This window comes from Spermophilus citellus (assembly GCF_964194105.1).
Source record: "Spermophilus citellus genome assembly, chromosome: 10".
Classification (NCBI taxonomy): Eukaryota; Metazoa; Chordata; class Mammalia; order Rodentia; family Sciuridae; genus Spermophilus; species Spermophilus citellus.
In genome coordinates this window covers 32,916,890-32,937,402 of record NC_138197.1, presented here as the reverse complement: position 1 = coordinate 32,937,402, position 20,513 = coordinate 32,916,890, and the positions used below count along the sequence as shown (strand labels likewise).

The following is a 20,513-nucleotide window of genomic DNA, read 5'->3' as shown; positions in this document are numbered from 1 at the left end:
GTCTTTTCTGTCAAGGCATAAGGATGTAGCATATGAGCATCTTCAACAATATATCATTTTTAGTAACTTTTAACACTTTCAGTAACTTAAAATTTTTAGTAATTTTTAACTGTTGACAGCATTTATCACTGTGGAGCTTTAAATAGCCATGAAAAGGGCCATTGTGTCAAGGAATTTAGGTTACTGGAGAATTCAGATAGAGAGTTTTAGGAAGAGAAATTGAGACTGAGGATGAATTTACTATAAACACCACAGTACCTTATTTATTTATACAGGAACCAACCAACACCCACACCTTGCCTGTGAGCTGCTCATCTGTGTGTCCCTATTAGAGAAGCCACCCAAAGAGTCCATTTTCTTCCATGTGCCAAACACACACTCTGCACCTTCAGTTCTTTTTAGTGCCAATCCTACAAGCTCCTTAGGCCACAGAGCAGGACCATATTCCTTGGTTGGTTGCTATGGGCTTTGATGCATCCTCCTTTTGGGCTGAAGCATGAGTGTGTCTCTACCTCTTCTGATTTATGACATAATAAGCAGAAATTATTTTTTAGTGTTCAATATGTAGTGTCAAACCTTAAGATTTTGAAGTTACTTTTGATTTTTGCTGTGTTGGTCCTTTGGAGTTTTCATGGAATTTGGTTCCATGTATTAATTCTCCATTCAATGGTTCTTGGTAAAATTGTTCTTTCTGTGCTATCCCTCCTATATACACATAAGTCTGATACCTTTCAGGTGAAATTGGGAAGAACGATTTCCTTTAAAAGCACAAGGAGCTGGAGAGTAGCCTTCAGTGTCAGCCCAGTCTTCACCCTGAAAATTAAACCCCTGTCCTCAGATGAGTCAGGCACAAGCTGAGTGATGAGCTCAAGTCAGTCAGGCTCTGCCTTGGCCCTCATGTGGAGAAATGTTAGGCACAAGACACAGAAAAAAATATTGATACTGTTTCAAACAAACATATAGATGGCTCTGGTGAACCCAAAATCTATGTACCTCACATGACAATATCTATGGAATTATTTCAACATTAAGACATGTCATGAAAATACCAGTCTCATGCAGATATTGAAATGTCCTTACCATGCCTCATGCAATTTCAATTGGTGGTCATGACTGAAACAACAGGCAATCATGGGGAAAAATAGAAGAACCGTTTCCTTTTTTCTTTTTCTTTTCACGTCATTGTTGTCAATCACTGCTTTGTCTCTAGGGACTAAGACAAACATGCCTCCTCTTACCAGACTTACTACTCCTGGAACAGTTGATTAGACTGGGATGTGGCTCTGTTCTCTAAGTGTGATGCGTCAGAGGAGGAGATTCAATAGTCTTCACTGAAGCATCACAGATTTAGAAGAAGAGCCAGTTACTATAGCTGAAAGGTTGTGAGGAATTTTCATTCTGCTGTTTTGCAATGAATTCTTCAGTCATATTCTAAAGTCTGTCATCCATATTCCTAATCCAACCTGACTCATGTCCTCAGAAGAGGGAACACAGAGACAGACACAGAGAAAAGGGACAGGTAGGCACAGAGGCAGCAACTAAAGTGATGCATCTGTGAGCCAAGGCACACCAAGGACTGTCATTGACCAGCAGAAGTGAGGGAGGGCAAGGATGGATCCCCTCCTACAGTCTTGAGAGAAGGAGCCAACCTGGCTGACACTCTCAATCCCCACTTTTGTCCCCCACAACTTTAAGGTAGTGAAATTGTGTTTTAAGCAAAATAATCATCAGTAGTGATATTGATTCTTTACCCAATTCTAGACCAATGAATGGATTGTGTTATATCAGATAATTGAAAGACTTTAATCAATATGGAAAAGTCATGTTAGAGGACACACTGAAAATGATATGTTAAAAGGAAAGCCCTAGAATGAGTCTTTTTTTATAACCCACTCTAATATTTTCTAAAGAGCAGGTATCATTTATTTTCCATGAATTATGACTCTTTTTAAAAAAATATTTATTTGTTAGTGTAGTCAGACCAAGTACTTTTATATCACTTATTTATTTTTATGTGGTGCTGAGGATTGAACTCAGGGTCTCGCACATGAGAGGCGAGCGCTCTACCACTGAGCCACAACCCCAGCCCATGTTATGACTCTTTTTGACATCTACATATTTGACTACACTGGACAATACCAAACAGAGACTAATTTTCTTTTATATATGCCTATCCCTAAAATATCTAACAAATATTTAGATATAAATATATGTAGTCTAATAATTTAAAATATTATTATTTAAAATTAAATGTAGGTATATGAATGATTTTATAAGTACTATATTCTACATACATATACACATGTATGTGTGTATGTGTGTTTGAATCTGTTTGTATTCAATCCAATCTGCTTGAAGCCTATTATTTAATAAAAACATTATTCGTAATAATTTTTAACATATTCCATACATAATTCCTTCACACCAGCCTTCTGTCATAAATATCCTTGAATCGTGGACACACTGAATCTTTGTCATGAAATTTCATGTCCTATGGAAAACAGAATTAACAACTTGGATATTGACCTGTATTTCAGCAAATAAGTGCATTTGCTAAAGGAAACACACTTAACCATTAAAAGGATAATATAGTTAATAAACACCATCATAAAATTGTTCTAGTTGCATTTACATAGATCCCACATGTTTGCTCATCCTAATATTCTGCTGAGCATTTCTTCCTTTGAGAAGCCAGTCCTCATGATCATCACGGAGTGCATTTGATGTGCTCATTAATACCATTTCACTCTCCTTGGTCACAGATAATATCCATTTTCTCTAGATGGGTATTTGGGTTTATAGAACAATGTATCTAAACAATCTAAACAATGCATCTAAACCACACTTTGACTGTTGTGTTTATATTTCATTAAGTGTAACAGAGTAAATTATCGTCCAAAAATACTATCTGTATTGATGGCAGCTGGCTCTAATTTCTAAATTGTATCTTTTTCAAAAAATTGTTTCAAGGATTTTGGATATATGGCACTTTATAATACAGTGCCCAGAACATAATAAATCCTCAATGTGTTTTGAAAGATGAATAAATGTATGAGTTTGTAACAATCCTGCTCGTTGAACATCTCAGGATCTCTGTTCTGCACAATGACAGATGCTCAGTTGATCATCTCAGTACATGTACTGTATAAATTTTACACTTTTCCCTCTTAGGCTATGGCTGGATTAGGTCTTTACCATCAGTGAAGAATAGAAGAGTAAAGGTGAAGTCTGCATTGGGTGATCTATTTCTTTAACTGAAATTTTTCCAATTTTTATTAATGGAAATTATACAAAATCTCTGCAAAATGTTTGATATCGCAATAGAATTCAGTGCCCAAGACAAAGATGCCCTCTTAATATTTTATCTAGAGGACACTGTACTCAGATATCACAGTGGATTATCTCAGATAGAACCGGGATGTAATGTTATTCTATCTCAGCTGAGCAATTCTAACTCTTGGATGCTAGAAAAGGGCCATATAGAATGAAATAAAGGAAAATAAAAAGGAAATAATGCCAATGAAGGCAAGATTCTGTTTCTATCTGAGCTAAAACTACAATCAGTCATGCAAAACTGGTGGCCCTCTCTGATGGTGCTGATGTTGACCTTTAATGTGAAGGTGGAACTGTGTGAAAACCAGAGTTCACAGAGAAGAAGACCTGGCTGCATCCACAGGCAGAGCCTTCAGCCAGTCAGGTTTCTGTTCTGGAGGCTGATCTTTGTTGTTCCTGTCACTGGATAATTGTATTGCTGGCTGATTTTTATGATGTACCTGCAGATCTCATATTCTTAAAAACATAACCTCCTAAAGATTAGTGAATTCAGTTTGGAATTTTGACTCTATAAGAAAATGTTTATCATTATTCCTCTATAATAATGCTATAAATTAAAATTACCAATATAGTAAGACTTCAGGAATCCACACTTCATGTTAGTACATCAGCTTTAGAGAGCAAAGGGAGTATTCCAATTATAATGTTTTAAGTAACAATTTTAATAAGGTAGATTAATGCTTTTGATTGTCTTTCCACTTTGATGGTTTAGTTAGGGAAATATATTGCACAAAGTATTCTCTTAAGAAATGATTCCTTGCTGAACTTCCTCACTACACAAAATTACTGTTTTATTACAATTTTACATTGGTAATCAAATGCCCTCCCAAATGTCTGAACCTATACTTGAAATTGATCAGCTTCAATAGATGCATAATGGATTTGTCAAACTGTGTTTATTAGAAACAAAGTAATAACTTAAAAACACACACAAAAAAACCCAAAACACCATGCTCAAATCTCTGTATAAATTCACTTCCTACTTCTAAATTGTCTGTCTTCTGTAATAGGAAGTATGATATAAAGAACCCTGATTACTTTAGTTACAATAAGCTCAGTCTCACACTATTTAGTGAGCTCTTTTCTCATCCCCAAATGGGAAATAAATATAAATTGTCAGTTTTTGATACATATTGAATTTTTCATTCATTAACAAATTTTATCTTTGTTGGAATTATTATCTGAATTGAAAGTTTCAGGGCATAAAATAGTGAAAAATTAATCATAATCTTTTTGTATACGGAGTTTACATTCAGTGGATAGATATGGATCCTATTTAAAAAAAAGGAGGTAAACTGTCACAGAAAGTCATACAAACATATACTTTTATAATATGAATAATAATACATCCATATAAAAGAAAAAGACATATTACACATTATATATATATATATATATATATATATATATATATATATATATTCATTTCTTGAACACACACATATGCATGTTATGTATATGTATGCATAAAAAAATTCACATTTTGGCACCTGGTGAAGACATTCCTGCACCCACTGTCTGACAGGGTCAAAGCGTGGGGGATGCTGCGGCAGGGCCACACCATCTGGAAACTGGAACTATTAGGAATGTTAAGTGTTTTGTTTTATGATACTCATGATATGGATAACAGGGCATACATCAATCAATACTAAAAGCACATATTGCCCTAGATTGCAGGAAAATTCCCAGAATGAGAGTAAGGATTCAATTGAGACATGCCATGAGATGCGTTTCAGTATCTCTCAGGATACAAACAATGGTGTTATCGCTCAAGCCTAAACAACAAGAAATATTTATCCCATGGTTAACAATTTACACTAGCCCCCCTCAACCCCATCCTAAAGCCACAACCTGTATAACAGCCTAGCTACAGAAAAACAATTGCTGTGCCAACTGTACAAGGACCACCTATGTAGCTTATGGTATCGCCCTCAAGGACAAGAGTCTAATAAAAATACATTCCCCAACCAATAGACCCTCCTTTGCCTTACACAGAAACTTTTGATGAAAATGGAAAACACATAGTTAATATAAATGACAAATGGGTTGAGGTGCAAAGCCTGCCATTTAGTTAAAGATTACAAAGACATAAGAATTGGTGTGCTTTGACCAAGTATCAAAGAAGTTCTTTAAGAAAGCAGTTGATTAGGTCATATGAAAAAAGAAAATTACCTTGGAAATTAAAAATAGAATAATGTAAAATTTACATAGATATATTTTGGAGGCACTTAGGAGTAGTAGGCTTTTAAATAATAGACTTTCACAACTTTAAGAGTGCTTTACTGGGATTTTAGTTTACAAGTAAGAAAGCTTACCAATAATCATAAGTATGCTTTAAAGTTAAAGGTTAATGAAATAATTATAGGTATGCTTTAAAGTTAGAAGTAAATAATAGGTTAGGAGTCATGTAGTCTAGTTGTGTCACCTAGCTCCTAATGATTGAGGTAAAAACCTAAAAGCTTAATCATCATTAGCTAAGGTTGCAGAAAAATATTTTGAACGATGTACTCAATATCTTAGGTAATCAATGTCTGTCAGAAAAGATTGTAACTCTTGAAAATTATGTAAATCAAAAAAAGTTTCAGGCTTTGAAGCTATCCATTAACTACCTGAAAAAAAACCTGTTAAAAAAGGTATAAAAATAAAGATCACTCCAGGGGCAGCAGATATGTCTTCTGGAGGCTGCTTGTAACTTGCAACCGATCCTCCAACTCCTCTTCTTTCACTGTCACTGCTCCTCCTTCAGGACTCCTGGAACCCCACTCTCCCCAACCCACCCCCCGGGGCTGGACCTCAGCAGGCACCCTCTGTTATATCCACTCCCTGAAACTAACCATGGAAAATGAAAGATTTCACAGCATTACCTGTGACTTGCAACTTCCTGTTCTATTCCCTGATATTTCTTGTTGTTTTTTCTCCCACAGGATTTGTGCATCTGATTGGAGGACATAGACATTGCTCTGGGCGAGTGGAAGTGAATTCTGGAGGAGAGTGGATTTCAGTATCTGATGGGAATTTCACATTACCCACAGCCCAGGTCATCCGTGCAGAGCTGCGGTGTGGCAAGGCTGCATTTGTCCTGGGGAACCTGCCCTTCAGAGAGGACAGTGAACAGGTCTGGGCTGAAGAGTTCCAGTGTGAGGGGCAGGAGTCTGGGCTCTGGTTCTGCCCAAGAGTGCCCTGTCCTGGAGGCAGCTGCCTACACAGAGGGGCTGTGCAAGTTGTCTGCTCAGGTGAGACTCATAGCAGGATGTTAACTGCCATATACATTCTGTGGGGGTAAGAAAAACCTGGGATATTGCTAAAACTGTGTCTTCTACCAGGATATACAGATGTTCGGCTCATGAAAAATGGCAGCTCTCAGTGTGAGGGTCAAGTGGAGATGAAGACCTCTGGAGGCTGGAGAACACTCTGTGCCTCCAACTGGATTATGGCCAATGCCAATGTTGTTTGCTGTCAGCTGGGCTGTGGAGTCGCCGTCTCCACCCCAAAGGGAGTGTACTTTGTGGAAGAAGGAGATGAGATCTGGAGAGACCAATTCCACTGCTCAGGGTCTGAGTCCTTCCTGTGGAATTGCCCTGTGACTGCCCTGGGTGTTCCTGCCTGTGCCCATGGCAACACAGCCTCTGTGGTCTGCTCAGGTAAGTTGTCTGCTTAGGTGAGATTCACAGCAGGACCTTAACCTCCCTACACACTCTATGGGGGTAAGGAAAATGTGGGATGTTGATAAAACCCTGTCTTCTATCAGGATATACAGATTTTAAGCTCATGAAAAATGGGCAGGACTGATTGGTATTTGAGTAACATGTCTCTAAGAGCAGATAGTGTGACTTCAAAAGTGAGACATTCTGTTGTAAAATATGATTCTTCTCAATGATAATTCATCTTTCAGGCCCTGTCAAGGGGTATTATGAGGAAGAGTTTTAAGTAAGCATTATTATTAGTAGTATTAGTATTGTTATTGCAATTCATAGAGAATTGTCAAGCTTCTCACCCTGGGCCATCAGAGATCATCAGCTGCTCCCAAAAGTCACCTGCAGATGCTTCAGTCACTGTACCTTCCTCCCTTCCAAAGAAGACCACTCTAAATACTGCCTGCTAGGAGCCACAAGCAAATAATATGATGCATGACACTTTCGGTTGTAAGGTGACGCCAGCTAGCCACTGAGATGCTATGATTATGTTAAGATTTACATTCATATGGAAATTGGACTCCTGCTGTTCACCTTGGCCTGCTACGGGACTCATGTTACGGGACTCCTGGAGAGTTCCCATTGGTTGGGGAAGGATAGTAGGAGGGAATTCCGGGGGAGGTGGGGGGGGCGTAGGGAGGATTGGCGGCTTTTTCAAAAATAAAGTTTTGTTCCTGCTTGAGTGGCTCGTGATTCTGTGCCCAGCCAAGACATTGGCAACTGCCAAAGAAAATTTTTGTCAGGATTTGAGCTTTATGTAAAGTCATAGCATGTCCTCTATTTATGTCTACTTTGACTCTACGTAATATTTAGAATTTACCCATGTTTTTATTTTTAGCCTAATCTCATTTATTTTTACAACTGTAGAGTTTTCTGTCAAATAACACAGGATCATGTATTGATCCATTCAAGTTATGTGGAGATTTGAGTAGTTTGCACTTTTTGAGTACCCAAATAATGATCCTACAAATTACCAGGTCGATATCTTTTGGTGCAAATATGGATATATTCGTATATGGTTTTTAATCCAGGACCCTCTCCTGTTATGGTGTTCTTTCTGCAGCCAAATTCTTGTTCCTGTACACTTAGTATTCTACTGCACTTTTAAATAGAACTTTACTACCATAAGATCATAAAAATATTCTCCAAAAGTATCATATAGAAGTTTAGTTACATTTCTTTTGCATCTTTCTGTGGTTGATATTGTACATAGGGTGTGTGGTGTGAAAAACCTTTCATATTATTGTTTGGACATCTAAATGTCTCAGAATCATTAATGAAAAGCCTTTTCCCCACTGCTGTGTCACCTTTGAAATACACAGTGTGCAGATATTTCTGATCATGCTCTATGTTCTGTTCTGTTCCATTCAGTCATTTTCTATGCTTGTAGCCATGCACTCCTCATTAATTATAACTTTATAGCATTTATGACTAATATTTTAAAAGATTGCTTTAGAGCAACTGCTCTAATTGTGTTATTTTTTCTGCCCAGTGCATTGGTCATACTTAGTCTTGTGCATTTCACATAAATTTTACAAACAGCTTGATATGTTTAATTCAATAATAGCATGATGATATTTATATTGAGTTTGGATTTGATGTAAACATCAATATAGAGGTAATATAGAGATATCAATATAGAGATATACTTGCAAGGTATATCTCTAATTTCTCTCAGAGATTGTAGATAACTCTTACTAGGCATACTTTTGGTGTTTTAGGTTTATGATGCTATTATATGTGTTTTTTAATGAAATGTCCTAGAAATTAATTCTATTAATGTTTTAGTCAGCTTTTCTTTGTGTTGTGATAGAAAGACCTGACAAGACCAATTTTAGGAGAAAAAGTTTATTTTGAAGTCCAAGGTTTCAGAGGTCTCTGTCCATACGTATCCTACTCCATTTCATGGAGCTGGAGGTAAGGCAGAATATCATGGTGGAAGAGTGAAGCAGGAGAAAAAGGAGAGCAGATGGCCACCAAGAAGCAGAAATAGGGAGAACTCTTCTCAAAAAGGACAAAATATAAACCCCAAAGGCCCGCCCCCAGGGACCCATCTCATCCAGTTACACCCTACCTGCCTATACTCAATACCTAGTTAATACTATTAGAGTATTAATGTGCCAATTAGATTAAGGGTCTCATAACCCAATCATTCCACTTTTAAACTTTCTTTCATTATCTTTCACATGAGCTTTTAGGGGACACCCTCTCTATAAACCATAACAACTAAGTTTCATCTTAACATTTTTGTGGCTTTGTTTTTCTTTTTTCTCATTTATTTATTTATTTGATTAGTTGAGAATTCTGACTAAACTTCAAAGATAGTATAAAATTCCCAGATAATCCTAATGAAGATTCCCCAATGCTATTATTTTTCTATATTATCCCTTCATTCTGCCATATTTATCCCTGAATATATAAAATATTTCTGAGTGAATAGTAGGTGGATAAGATGATGTGTCCATTTACTCTTAAAATATTTTCTTTTTTTTTTTTAGGATATCTTCTGAAAGCTTTTTATTCTGTTTACATTTAGAGCTGCAATTCACCATTAATTAATTTTTGTGCTCGCTGAAAGGTAGGGGACAAGATTTGATTGTCCCATATGAATTTCCCATTAGTCCAGAATTGGTTATTCCGAAGGCTATTTTTTCTAACTATTCAGAAGTACAAACTTTGTTATAAATCTAATGTGCATACAAGTATGGTCCTACTTCTATACCATCTAACCTGTTCCCTTGGTATATTTATCTGTTCTAGGAGCAATGGGATAAGTTCTAATGACTATAGCTTTTTAATCAGGATTAAAATCTGATAGCATAAATTCTAAAAATTCTTAAAATATTTTCAAGAATTTTTTTTTTACATAATCACTGTGCATTGCCAAATTCCATAAATTAACCTGTTGGCTTCCATATATGACAGAGAACATGTTGTATTTGACTTTCTGTATTTGGGTTATTTAACTTAACATATGTTTGTCCTACAATTCCATCAATTTGATGCAAATGGCAGGATTTCCTTCTTCTTTATGGCTATATTTATACAACATTTTCTTTATGAATTTCTCTTATAATGGGCATCAGATTCCAGACTGTAGCTTCTGATTTCATACTGTAGCTATTGTGAATAATGCCACAATAAACATGGGAACATAGGATTGCTATTTCATAGTAAATATAATTGCCCTAGGTGCTACTGCTTATAATAATCTGTCCTTGCAAAAAATAGCAACACAAATAAAAAATATATTTGATTTTGTCCATCATTTCCAGATTCATAAATTTGGCAAAAGCTGTTGGAAGTTCCCTCTTGAAGTCTCTCATAAGTTTGCACTTAGATCTCATCTGGAGCTGAAGTCATTGAAGACTTGGCCAAAATGGGAATCCATCTTGGATAGTTCATTCACATGGCCAGAGGCTTGAAGTTCAACTGGGGCTGCTGACAGAGCCACCTGCAAATGCTTTCTCCCACATGATAGTTCTCTACTGATTGTCTCTACATGTTTCCCATGAAGCAATCATCCTACTAAGTCAAACATCCATTTGCATCAAATGGATGCAATTTCTGACCTAAATTTTACTAGGGTACACCCAGGGAAATGTGACAAACATGAGGAGGAGGCTTGACTTTCTTAGCTAGGTTCCTAAGTCAAGCTGTGCTGGCTTCACCACATTCTATTGCTTATAGACAACTCACCACTGTCAGCCCAGATTGGAGGAAAGTAGGAATGAACTGCACAGGTCAATGGATAGAGTGTCACAGATTTGGGGGGTATTTTTAAAAATGACAGGTGTGTTAAATAATCCACTTTTTATGTTTTCTATTTATTTATTTATTTATTTATTATTTTTTATTAGCTACACATGACAGTACATTGATCTTGACATATACATTTGAATCAAATAGGGTATAATTTCTCATTTTTCTGAGTGGACAGTTTGCAGAATCACATTGGTCATACAGTCATGTATATACATACAGCAAAACTAGGGTCTATTTTATTCTGCTGCCCTTCCTATCCTCCCTCTCTTCCCCTCCCCTCCCATCACTTCTCTCTATCCAATCTAATGTGATACACTTCTTTTTTTTTCCCTTCACATCATCATACATGTATTCTGTATAACGATGAGGGTCTCCTTCCATGGGATAGGGAGGAAGAGCATGAGAAGAAGATTACTACTAAATAGCGAAGAGAGGTGGGAGGGAAAGGGAGGGAGAAGGGGAAGTGCTCGGAAGATGTATTTTCTAATTTATACTTTTACACTACCACTTATGGCCTTAATAACTAAAACTTGTAAAGTATATAGGAATGTGAGGTTCTCTCATTATGGCTCTTAGTATCCTATTATATTTCCTATGTTTTTGTCTTTCTGTTTTTCACTCCACATTTTCCCATGATCTTTTCTCACCCACGTCCTGCACAGCTGATGGAAATGGGGTTCCCCTCAGTGGAATGGGTTGGCTGAGGAACAAAAACTAGGAAAAATAGAAGGATAAAGATACCACAGGACACAGAAAATATATTCAGAAAGCAGGGGCAGGATAGACTAGACAATCATATGGATCAAGCTTCTATACTAAAAAGAAAAATGGAGCCTGCACCTGCTTTATTTATATTGGGGGACATCAAAGGTCTTCCACAGAATGTTCTTCTCCATAAAGGTTAAAAAGGTGGGCTATTCAATTCCCAGTGGGTTATGTCCAACTCTGGAATGACCCTGAGAGATCTTCCTGGCAATGCAAAGATAAAGGTCATGTGCCTTGGGAAATCTATTGCATGAGAGGGCCATAGATATTCCCAAGGTTAAACCTAAAATTCCCTGGCTTCCTGACTAGAGAAGATCCACATGTGTTTTTCATAGATGGCTCACTGCATTATTCCACTTACTATTTCTACTTTGTGCTAACCTGCAGTGTTGTTAGACTCATCCTCTGGCTTCTTATTTTTAGCCTCTGAATTTTATTGGTTCTATTTCATTAGTTATTTTTATAAATGACTCTCAAAAATCCAATATTTATTGGATTTTTATTATCATTTTTCTAACAAAATGCATATCATGTCATTAAATTTACAAAATTTAATTATTATTATTTCAATCACCTATAAGGAAACACCAATACCACTCTCTGAAAATCTTTCTTTTGTCTCCTTTCTGCACTTTGTTTTCTATGTAAACCTTTTTATATGTGTGGGGGGTTCTTTGATGGACAAAAATTGTATTTGAAAAAAAAAATCCATCCTACAAAACCTTCAGAAAAGATTTTACTTTCTTCATTGCATTTTATTTAGGGTAGATCATCTTATACAAAGAGACTGAAATGGTGAGAAACTGGGCACTCCTCCCTATGACAAAAATTCTTTTAATTCACAAGTTTTCTGGATGTTTAGGAGGATTCTCCTCTTTGGTCTGACCTAAATTTTACTAGGGTACTCCCAGGGAAATGTGGCAAACATGCTGAGATTTTCAGTCTTAACTACTACCTTTAAATGGTTAAATGTCTTCAAGGGAAACTAGTTGATTCTAGTTTTTACATTTCTCTGAACTTGACTCCAAAAGTCTTCCTTCCCTGGGAGATATGCAATGCTCTCAAACAGTACTGATATATTCACAATTTCCTAAAGTAATTCTTGGGTCATGGTTTAAAAACAGAAGAGTATGTCAGAAGTAGAAGCAGAAATCTGGAATAGACAATCAGCTCTGAAGATAGAAAATTACTGATCGTATCCTACAGCTTTCCTATGCCATCACCAGATTACTATGTACCTTATTTTTTAATTTTTTCTTTGAAATATTTTCTCAACTTTTTTAGTTTTATTGATTTTATTTTTTAAATACATGATAGCAGAATGCATTGCAATTCTTATTATACATATACAGTGCAATTTTTCATATCTTTGTATATAGAGTATGTTCACGCTGATTCATGCCTTTATACATGTACTTTGTTTGTTTGTTTTTTGTATTACAATTCTTAATACACATATATACCACAATTTTTCATATCTGTTTATATAGAAAGTATGTTGACACCCAATTTGAGTCTTCATACATGTACTTTGGATAATGATGTCTATCACATTCCACACCCTTGCTAATCCGCTGGCCCCTCCTCTTCCCTCCCTATTTAGAATTCATCTAATCCTCCCATGCTTCCCCTACCCGAGAATATGAGTCAGCCTCCTTATATCAGAGAAAATATTCAGCATTTGTTTTTTGGGGATTGGCTAATTTCACTTAGCATTATCTTCTTCAAAGCCATCCATTTACCTGCAAATGCCATGATTTTATTCTCTTAATGCTGAGTAAAATTTCATTGTGTATATATGCCACATTTTTTTTTTTTTTTTAGCCATTCATCCGCTGCAGGGCATCTAGGTTGGCTCCAAAGTTTAGCTATTGTGAATTGTATGGCTATAAACAACACCATTTGACTATAACCAAAGGACTTATTATGTACTTTAATTCAGTTTCCTGCTCTCTAATCTCTTCTGTAGGAAACCAGACCCAGCTGCTGCCCCAGTGCAATGACTCCTGGTCAGACCCAGCAGGCTCTGCAGCCTCAGAGGGCCACACTGCCAACTGCTCAGGTGAGCAAGGCCCCCAGCACCAGAGCCTTCCCATTCCCTGAGCAAATGCCCATTGACATGACCCTGTCTCTCCTCAGACAGCAGACAGCTCCGCCTGGTGGACGGGGGCAGTCACTGCGCAGGGAGAGTGGAGATCCTGCAGCAGGGCTCCTGGGGCTCCATCTGTGATGACAGCTGGGACCTGAATGATGCCCACGTGGTGTGCAGACAGCTGGGCTGTGGAGTGGCCCTGGAGGCCACCATCTCTGCTCACTTTGGAGAGGGATCAGGGCCCATCTGGCTGGACGAGCTGAACTGCACAGGAGAGGAGGCCCATGTGTGGCAGTGCCCTTCCCAGGGCTGGGGGCAGCACAACTGCAGACACAAGGAGGATGCTGGGGTCATCTGCTCAGGTCTGTGGTGCACACTGTGCACAGGTGGGGGAGGGCAGGAGAAGGTCTGCAGGATGGTGTTTGAATCCTAGGGCAGGGATTTAGCAGTTGCTGACAGGGAAAAGGGGGAGGCTCACAGTTCCTGTCCCTGAAGTAAAGGAGAAGATGAGGTATTTCTATTTCCTGCTGCAGCAGCTGAGCTTCTGTTCCTTCCATCTCAGCACTGTCCTCTGACACAGTCTTTCTCTACAGTGTCATTTAAAGCAGCCATCACTGTTCTGTGACATGTGGGTGAAACATCCTGACCCACTGAATTAATTTTCTATTTCTGCTGTAACAAGTCACCATAGACTGAGTGACTCAAAACAACACAAATTTATCATCTTACAGTGTGTAGGTGAGAACCTGACCTGGGTCTCCCTGGGATATAAATGAGGTTTCAGTAGGCTAAAACAGCTAAAACTCAGGAAGACTCACTTTCTTGCCTTTTTCACCTTCTAGAAGTTGCCTGAATTCCTTGTTTGACCCCTTACTTCTTCAAAACCAAAACATCTCAACCCTCTCATAATTCTATATTCACATCTCCCTCTGATGAGGGCCAGAAAGGCTTATCTGTTTTTGCGGATACAGTATAAGGATGTCTCTAGATTGGACACATCTTATTTAGGATTCTCCAGGATAATCTCACAGTGAAAACATTTTTTTTTTTTTTTTGGTACTGGGATTAAACCCAAAGGACTCAAAAACTGAGCCACAGCCCTTTTATTTATTTTTTACTTTGAGACAGGGTCACATTAAGTTTCATAGAGCCTCACTGAGTTGCTGAGGCTAGCTTTGAACATGGGATGCTTCTGCTTCAGTTTCCAAGCAACAGGCATCTCCCACTGTGCCTAGAGAAAGGATCCTTGTCTTCATCTTGTCTGAAAAGCCCTTTTGCAATGTGAGGTAAAATATCCACAGGCTCTCAGGATTAGGAAGTGGACATATTTGGAGCTCCACTATTCTGCCACCCTAAAGTGGCAATCCCTTTCTCCACTGAAAAGTCTTAACTGGGCCTCTCCAGAAATCTTCACCCAGACTGATTTTAGAACTGTCAGCAAAAGAGTCTCGCAAAAAAGTTCAATGTAGATAAATTTCCTATTTTCGTGTCGCCCTGTTTACTTGGCTACTGGCCGAGAAGATACCAGCACTCCAGGTGCTGGACACCCCCTTACTAGTTTTTCACAAACATATCCAGTATAGTTCTTTGAAGAAGTGTGCAAACATGGCCTCTTGCCTTGAGCTGGGGCTTCACAGAGATGTCTATATTTTTAAGATAAGTTACAATTGGGCTCCATGGTAACAGCTGGCAGGAGGAGAAAAGGGGAGAAGAAGATATCCTCTTCTCAGGTATTTTCCTTGAAGGTTATCTTGCCCAAAACAGTGAAAGAAAAAGCTGCTTTTATGTGAACTTCTTCAGACTGTGAACTTCTGAGCCCCTCCCCTTACATGCTGGGTATAAAATTCTGAAACTCCCTGAACTTGGAAGCAAAAGCTGTGCCCTCTGAACCTGGCTGCAGCCAAATAAAACTGTTTTCTGCTATCTTTGGTGCCTTGCCTCATTTGTCCCTACAACAAACACTCTGTTAATGCTCCTTTTCTAGGATCTGTCATATGATTAATCAGATAGTAGATGAATATAGATAGATGGCAGATAGTAGATAAAGATAGGAGATACTTTCTGCAGAATAAACACCCACATTAGTGTTCCTGCCTATGCATTTGCTAATATTACATTGTTGTAGAAACAGAAATAGAGATACAAGTTAGCAAAAAGAATTAAAGTGAAAAAAAAATTTCAGTCTTCCACCTAGTGGGCACTTGTTCATCAGAATCAGCAATGAGTACTCACTACATAGGAATGAAGAAAAAATAGCAGTTACAGTTTAATGCTCACCCGTGCCCTGTTTTCCTCCTCTTGCTTTTAGAGTTCCTGGACCTCAGGCTGGTGAGCAAGGACCAGGAGTTCGCTAGGTGGCTGGAGGTTTTCTACAACAACACCCGGGGCAGCATCTGCAACAGCCCTATGGAACCCATGACTTTGTCCATGATCTGCAGACAGCTTGGCTGTGGGGACACTGGGACCCTAGATTTCTTGGTTCCTCCCAGGGAAGGTTCTAGACCCCGATGGGTGGATAAAATCCACTGTCGGGAAACTGATACCTCTCTCTGGCAGTGTCCTTCTGACCCCTGGAAACACCAATCTTGCTCTGCAAAGGAGGAAGCTCATATCACATGTACAGGTGACATACTGTCTATTTCTGTGTGTTTGCCATATGCCTGTAGGTTGTTATTAAGAAAGTTTCACATATTTAAACATAATGGACGAGTTGAAATAAGTCTACAAAATGAAAACTAGATGGAGATTACTTGATCCAACCTGTTGTACTTCTGTTTCAAAGGCAGACATAAGGAAACCATTGATAATAGCAATTTATGTGAAAAGAACCAGAGACTGAACTGAGAATATAGGAGCATGAAGTTATACTCTGATGACCATTCTTAGAAATTAGCTCATGCAGTATTAAGTTATATCAATTAAACTATATTTCCTTAGTGATAGGATGAATGATTGGACCTCAATTGTGCACATTGCTTGCTATGTGGTATCACTTTGTTCCTACACTCCCACCCCACCACAGGCTTAATTGCCACTATTATCTGATGATAGGTAACACAGTAAGCTTTTATCTCAGATGAAGAAACAGAGGTTAGGAGTAACATTTCATCTCTCTCACACTTTCAAGTGAATGGGGGAGCAATTTGGAGAATCTGAAATCCATCTACACCATACAGACAACCTCTCAGGTCATTTTGTTGATGTAAAGGAATCAAGTGATTTGTAGGTAGAAACTTAATTCCAGGCAGGAGGACAGACACAGAAAGAAAACACCACCACTGTCTTCATGGATTTTCCACTCCCTCCTGACAACACAACCATGCATAAATTTGAGTGTCATGAAGGTGCTATGGAAATGTGTGAATTGGGGAAAAGAGAAATCATGTTTAGTTTGATAACTGAAGGAGGAGTAGAGGTCTAATGAAAGAAGGAAGTAGACTATTTATCAATGTAAATACTGCGGTGAGAGGAGTATAGTGAAGTGACCTTGAGGTATTGATAAAATCTCATCATGAGCAGAGCAAGAAGAGGGTTGGGGGAGAGATTCATGATTACCTGGATGGGTAAGAAGAGCTAGAAGTCTCTCCAAGGCACGGACCCAGTAACAATCCTGTTGAAAAGCTATTTGTTAGTCTTCTCATCTCAACATTATGGGGAATTTGTATGAGATGGGGGGGGGCTTCTCTTGTTTTCTTCTTGGATTTATCTCCTCATAGTCCCAGTGGTCTTTGTTGATACTACTTCCTCACCTTTATCCATATCCTACTGGCAATTAATGTGGCACTTCATCCCTCTCCCAGAAAACATTCCATGGGGTCTTTTGGAAATTGGAGACTATTATCTTCTAATTTCTTTTTTAAATTATTATTTATACATGGGGCTGGGGATGTGGCTCAAGCGGTAGCGCGCTCGCCTGGCATGCGTGCGGCCCGGGTTCGATCCTCAGCACCACATACCAACAAAGATGTTGTGTCCGCCGAGAACTAAAAAATAAATATTAAAAATTCTCTCTCACTCTCTCTCTCTCACTCTCCTCTCTCACTCTCTCTTTAAAAAATAAAAAAAAATAAATTATTATTTATACATGACAGCAGAATGTATTACAATTCTTATTACATATATAGAGCACAATTTTTTCATATCTCTGGTGGTATACAAACTATATTCACACCAATTTGTGTCTTCATACATATACTTTGGATAATAATGATCATAACATTCCACCATCATTTATAACTCCATGCCCCCTCCCTTTTCTTCCCACTTCCCTGTTTGTCTATTTGTCTAGAGTTTGTCTATTTCTCCCATGCTCCCTTTCCCTATCCCACTATGAATCAGCCTCATTATATCAATTAAAACATTAGGCATTTGGGATTGGCTAACTTCACTTAGCATTATTTTCTCTGACTCCATCCATTTACCTGCAAATGCCATGATTTTATTCTCTTTTATTGCTGAGTAATATTCCATTGTGTATATATGCATATTTTTTTATTCATTCATCTATTGAAGGGCATCTAGGTTGCTTCCACTGCTTAGCTATTGTGAATTGTTTTTTTTTTTTTTTTTTTTTTTTTTTAGAGAGAGTGAGAGAGGAGAGAGGAGAGAAAGAGAGAGAGAGAATTTTTAATATTTATTTTTTAGTTCTCGGCGGACACAACATCTTTGTTGGTATGTGGTGCTGAGGATCGAACCCGGGCCGCACGCATGCCAGGCGAGCGCGCTACCGCTTGAGCCACATCCCCAGCCCAGCTATTGTGAATTGTGCTGCAATAAACATTGATGTGGCTGTGTCCTTCTATGCTATTTTTAAATCCTTTGGGTATAGACCAAGGAGAGGGATAGCTGGGTCAAATGGTGGTTCCATTCCCAATTTCCCACGAAATCTCCTTATTGCTTTCCATACTGGCTGTAACAATTTGCAATTTCACCAGCAGTGTATGAATGTACCCTTTTCCCCACATCTTGCCAATACTTATTGTTGTTTGTATTCATAATAGCTGTCATTCTGATTGGAGGGAGATGAAATCTTAGAGTGGTTTTGATTTGCATTTCTCTAATTGCTAGCAATGATAAACATTTTTTCATTATTTGTTGATTGATTGTGTATCATCTTCTGAGAAGTGTCTGTTCATGTCCTTGGCCCATTTATTGATGGGGTTATTTGTAATTTTTGGTGCTTAGCTTCTTGAGTTCTTTATATACTCTAGAGATTAGTGCTCTGATGTGTGAGGGGTAAAGATTTGCTCCCAAGATGTAGGCTCTCTGCTCACATTACAGATTGTTTCTTTTGCTGAGAAGAAAATTTTTTAGTTCGAGTCCATCCCATTTATTGATTCTTGATTTTAATTCTTGCGTTATAGGAGTCTTATTAAGAAAGTTGGGAACATTAAACAGAGACATGAGATGGGAGGGAAAAGGAGAAAAAAGGGAAATTGCATGGAAATGAAGGGAGACCCTCATTGCTATACAAAATTACATATAAGAGGTTGTGAGGGGAATGGGAAAATAAACAACGAGAGAAATGAATTACAGTAGATGGGGTAGAGAGAGAAGATGGGAGGGAAGGGGAGGGGGGATAGTAGGGGATAGGAAAGGTAGCAGAATACAACAATTACTAATAGGGCATTATGTAAAATTGTGGATGTGTAACCGACGTGAAATAAACAAAGAAAATTTTTTAAAAAAATAATAATAAAAAAATAAAAATTAAAATTAGAAGAAAAAAATTTTAAAAAAATTGAAAAAAAAATTAAAAAAAAACAACAAGAAAGAAAAATGAAAATGAAAGAAAAAACCCAAATTAAAAAAAAAAAAAACTAATAAATGCAGTCTTAGAGTTTGATTAACTTCTCTTCCAGTAGGTGGCGCTGTGCCCACCAGGCCAAGTTTCTCCTGTCAATATGCCGGGAACCAATCACTGTGCAGCAGCTCCTCCTCCCAGACTGGGCGAGTCTCCAATCTTGAGTGCCTAGGGCCTCCTCTTGTGTCTAGTCACTTCCCCACTTTTCCTCTAGCCCTCTCACCGGTGCCGCTCACCACAATACTGGCTACACGCTAGGTCTGCTGCTCCCTGGAGCCCTGTTTTCATGAACGACTAGGCACACTCTCCCAGTTTGCCATTCCCTCAGACCCTAAGTTTGTAGAGCTTGGGGCTGAGAATCCTCGGCGAATTTTACTTGCCCTCCTGTAGCCATGCCCCCAGTAGCTGGTGCAGGAGACCTCAGTTGTCAGCATTGGTGGGAGCAGTAGCTGGGAGTTCCGCGCTGCGGGTCCCGCGCCACGTCTGATTCCCTTGGTCTGGCTATCGTGCTCATGGGAGAGCTGGGAGGGGCCCTTATGGGAGAGCTGGGAGGGGCCCTTACGGTTTCCCCGATTTGTGGAGAGGGAAGGCTAGAGAATTACATACCTGTAGCCGCAGGTTTCAATGAAGTTATCTCCTCCGCCGCAGTCTGGTGACACCAGTTCTCTGCCATGGTGGTATCTCTTGCAAATGGCGACAGTTCGTTTCCCTTTGCCGGGTGACCAATGCAACGGGTGGGTCCTTACTGTCTCTCCCAAGCCCCATTTCAAACCTGTGGCCACTATCTATGAAGGCTGGGTTGGCATTTACCTCCGTAGGATCAGAAGGGCTGACCAGTTGTTTCAGCCGGTTGGATTAGTGCTGAGTCACAGCTGTTTGTCTGAGGGAAGCAGGAGAACGGGAGCTTGAATTCAGCCAATCCAGGCTCAGTGTGCCTTCTGAGAGGCCCAGACGGTTCGCCCCAGATCCACGTCAATTCAGCATTGCCTAGTGATCCTGAGCAAACAGAATTTAGATTGTTTACAACTCCCTATGCCCGCACAGCTGAAGAGGTCAGAGACTT

At 38.8% G+C, this 20,513-nt stretch overlaps 1 protein-coding gene across 1 annotated transcript in view; it reads left to right on the top strand.

The window, feature by feature from the left end:
• The window catches only part of LOC308658154 (scavenger receptor cysteine-rich domain-containing protein DMBT1-like), a gene marked incomplete at both ends in the record, with an annotated part of 184,480 nt that overhangs the window by 36,504 nt on the left and 127,463 nt on the right, over window positions 1-20,513 (top strand). Inside the window, 5 exon segments of the mRNA XM_081310777.1 lie at window positions 6,258-6,566; window positions 6,657-6,974; window positions 13,525-13,617; window positions 13,695-14,009; window positions 15,956-16,270. Of these exon segments, the coding sequence (XP_081166903.1) occupies window positions 6,258-6,566; window positions 6,657-6,974; window positions 13,525-13,617; window positions 13,695-14,009; window positions 15,956-16,270 (1,350 nt within the window).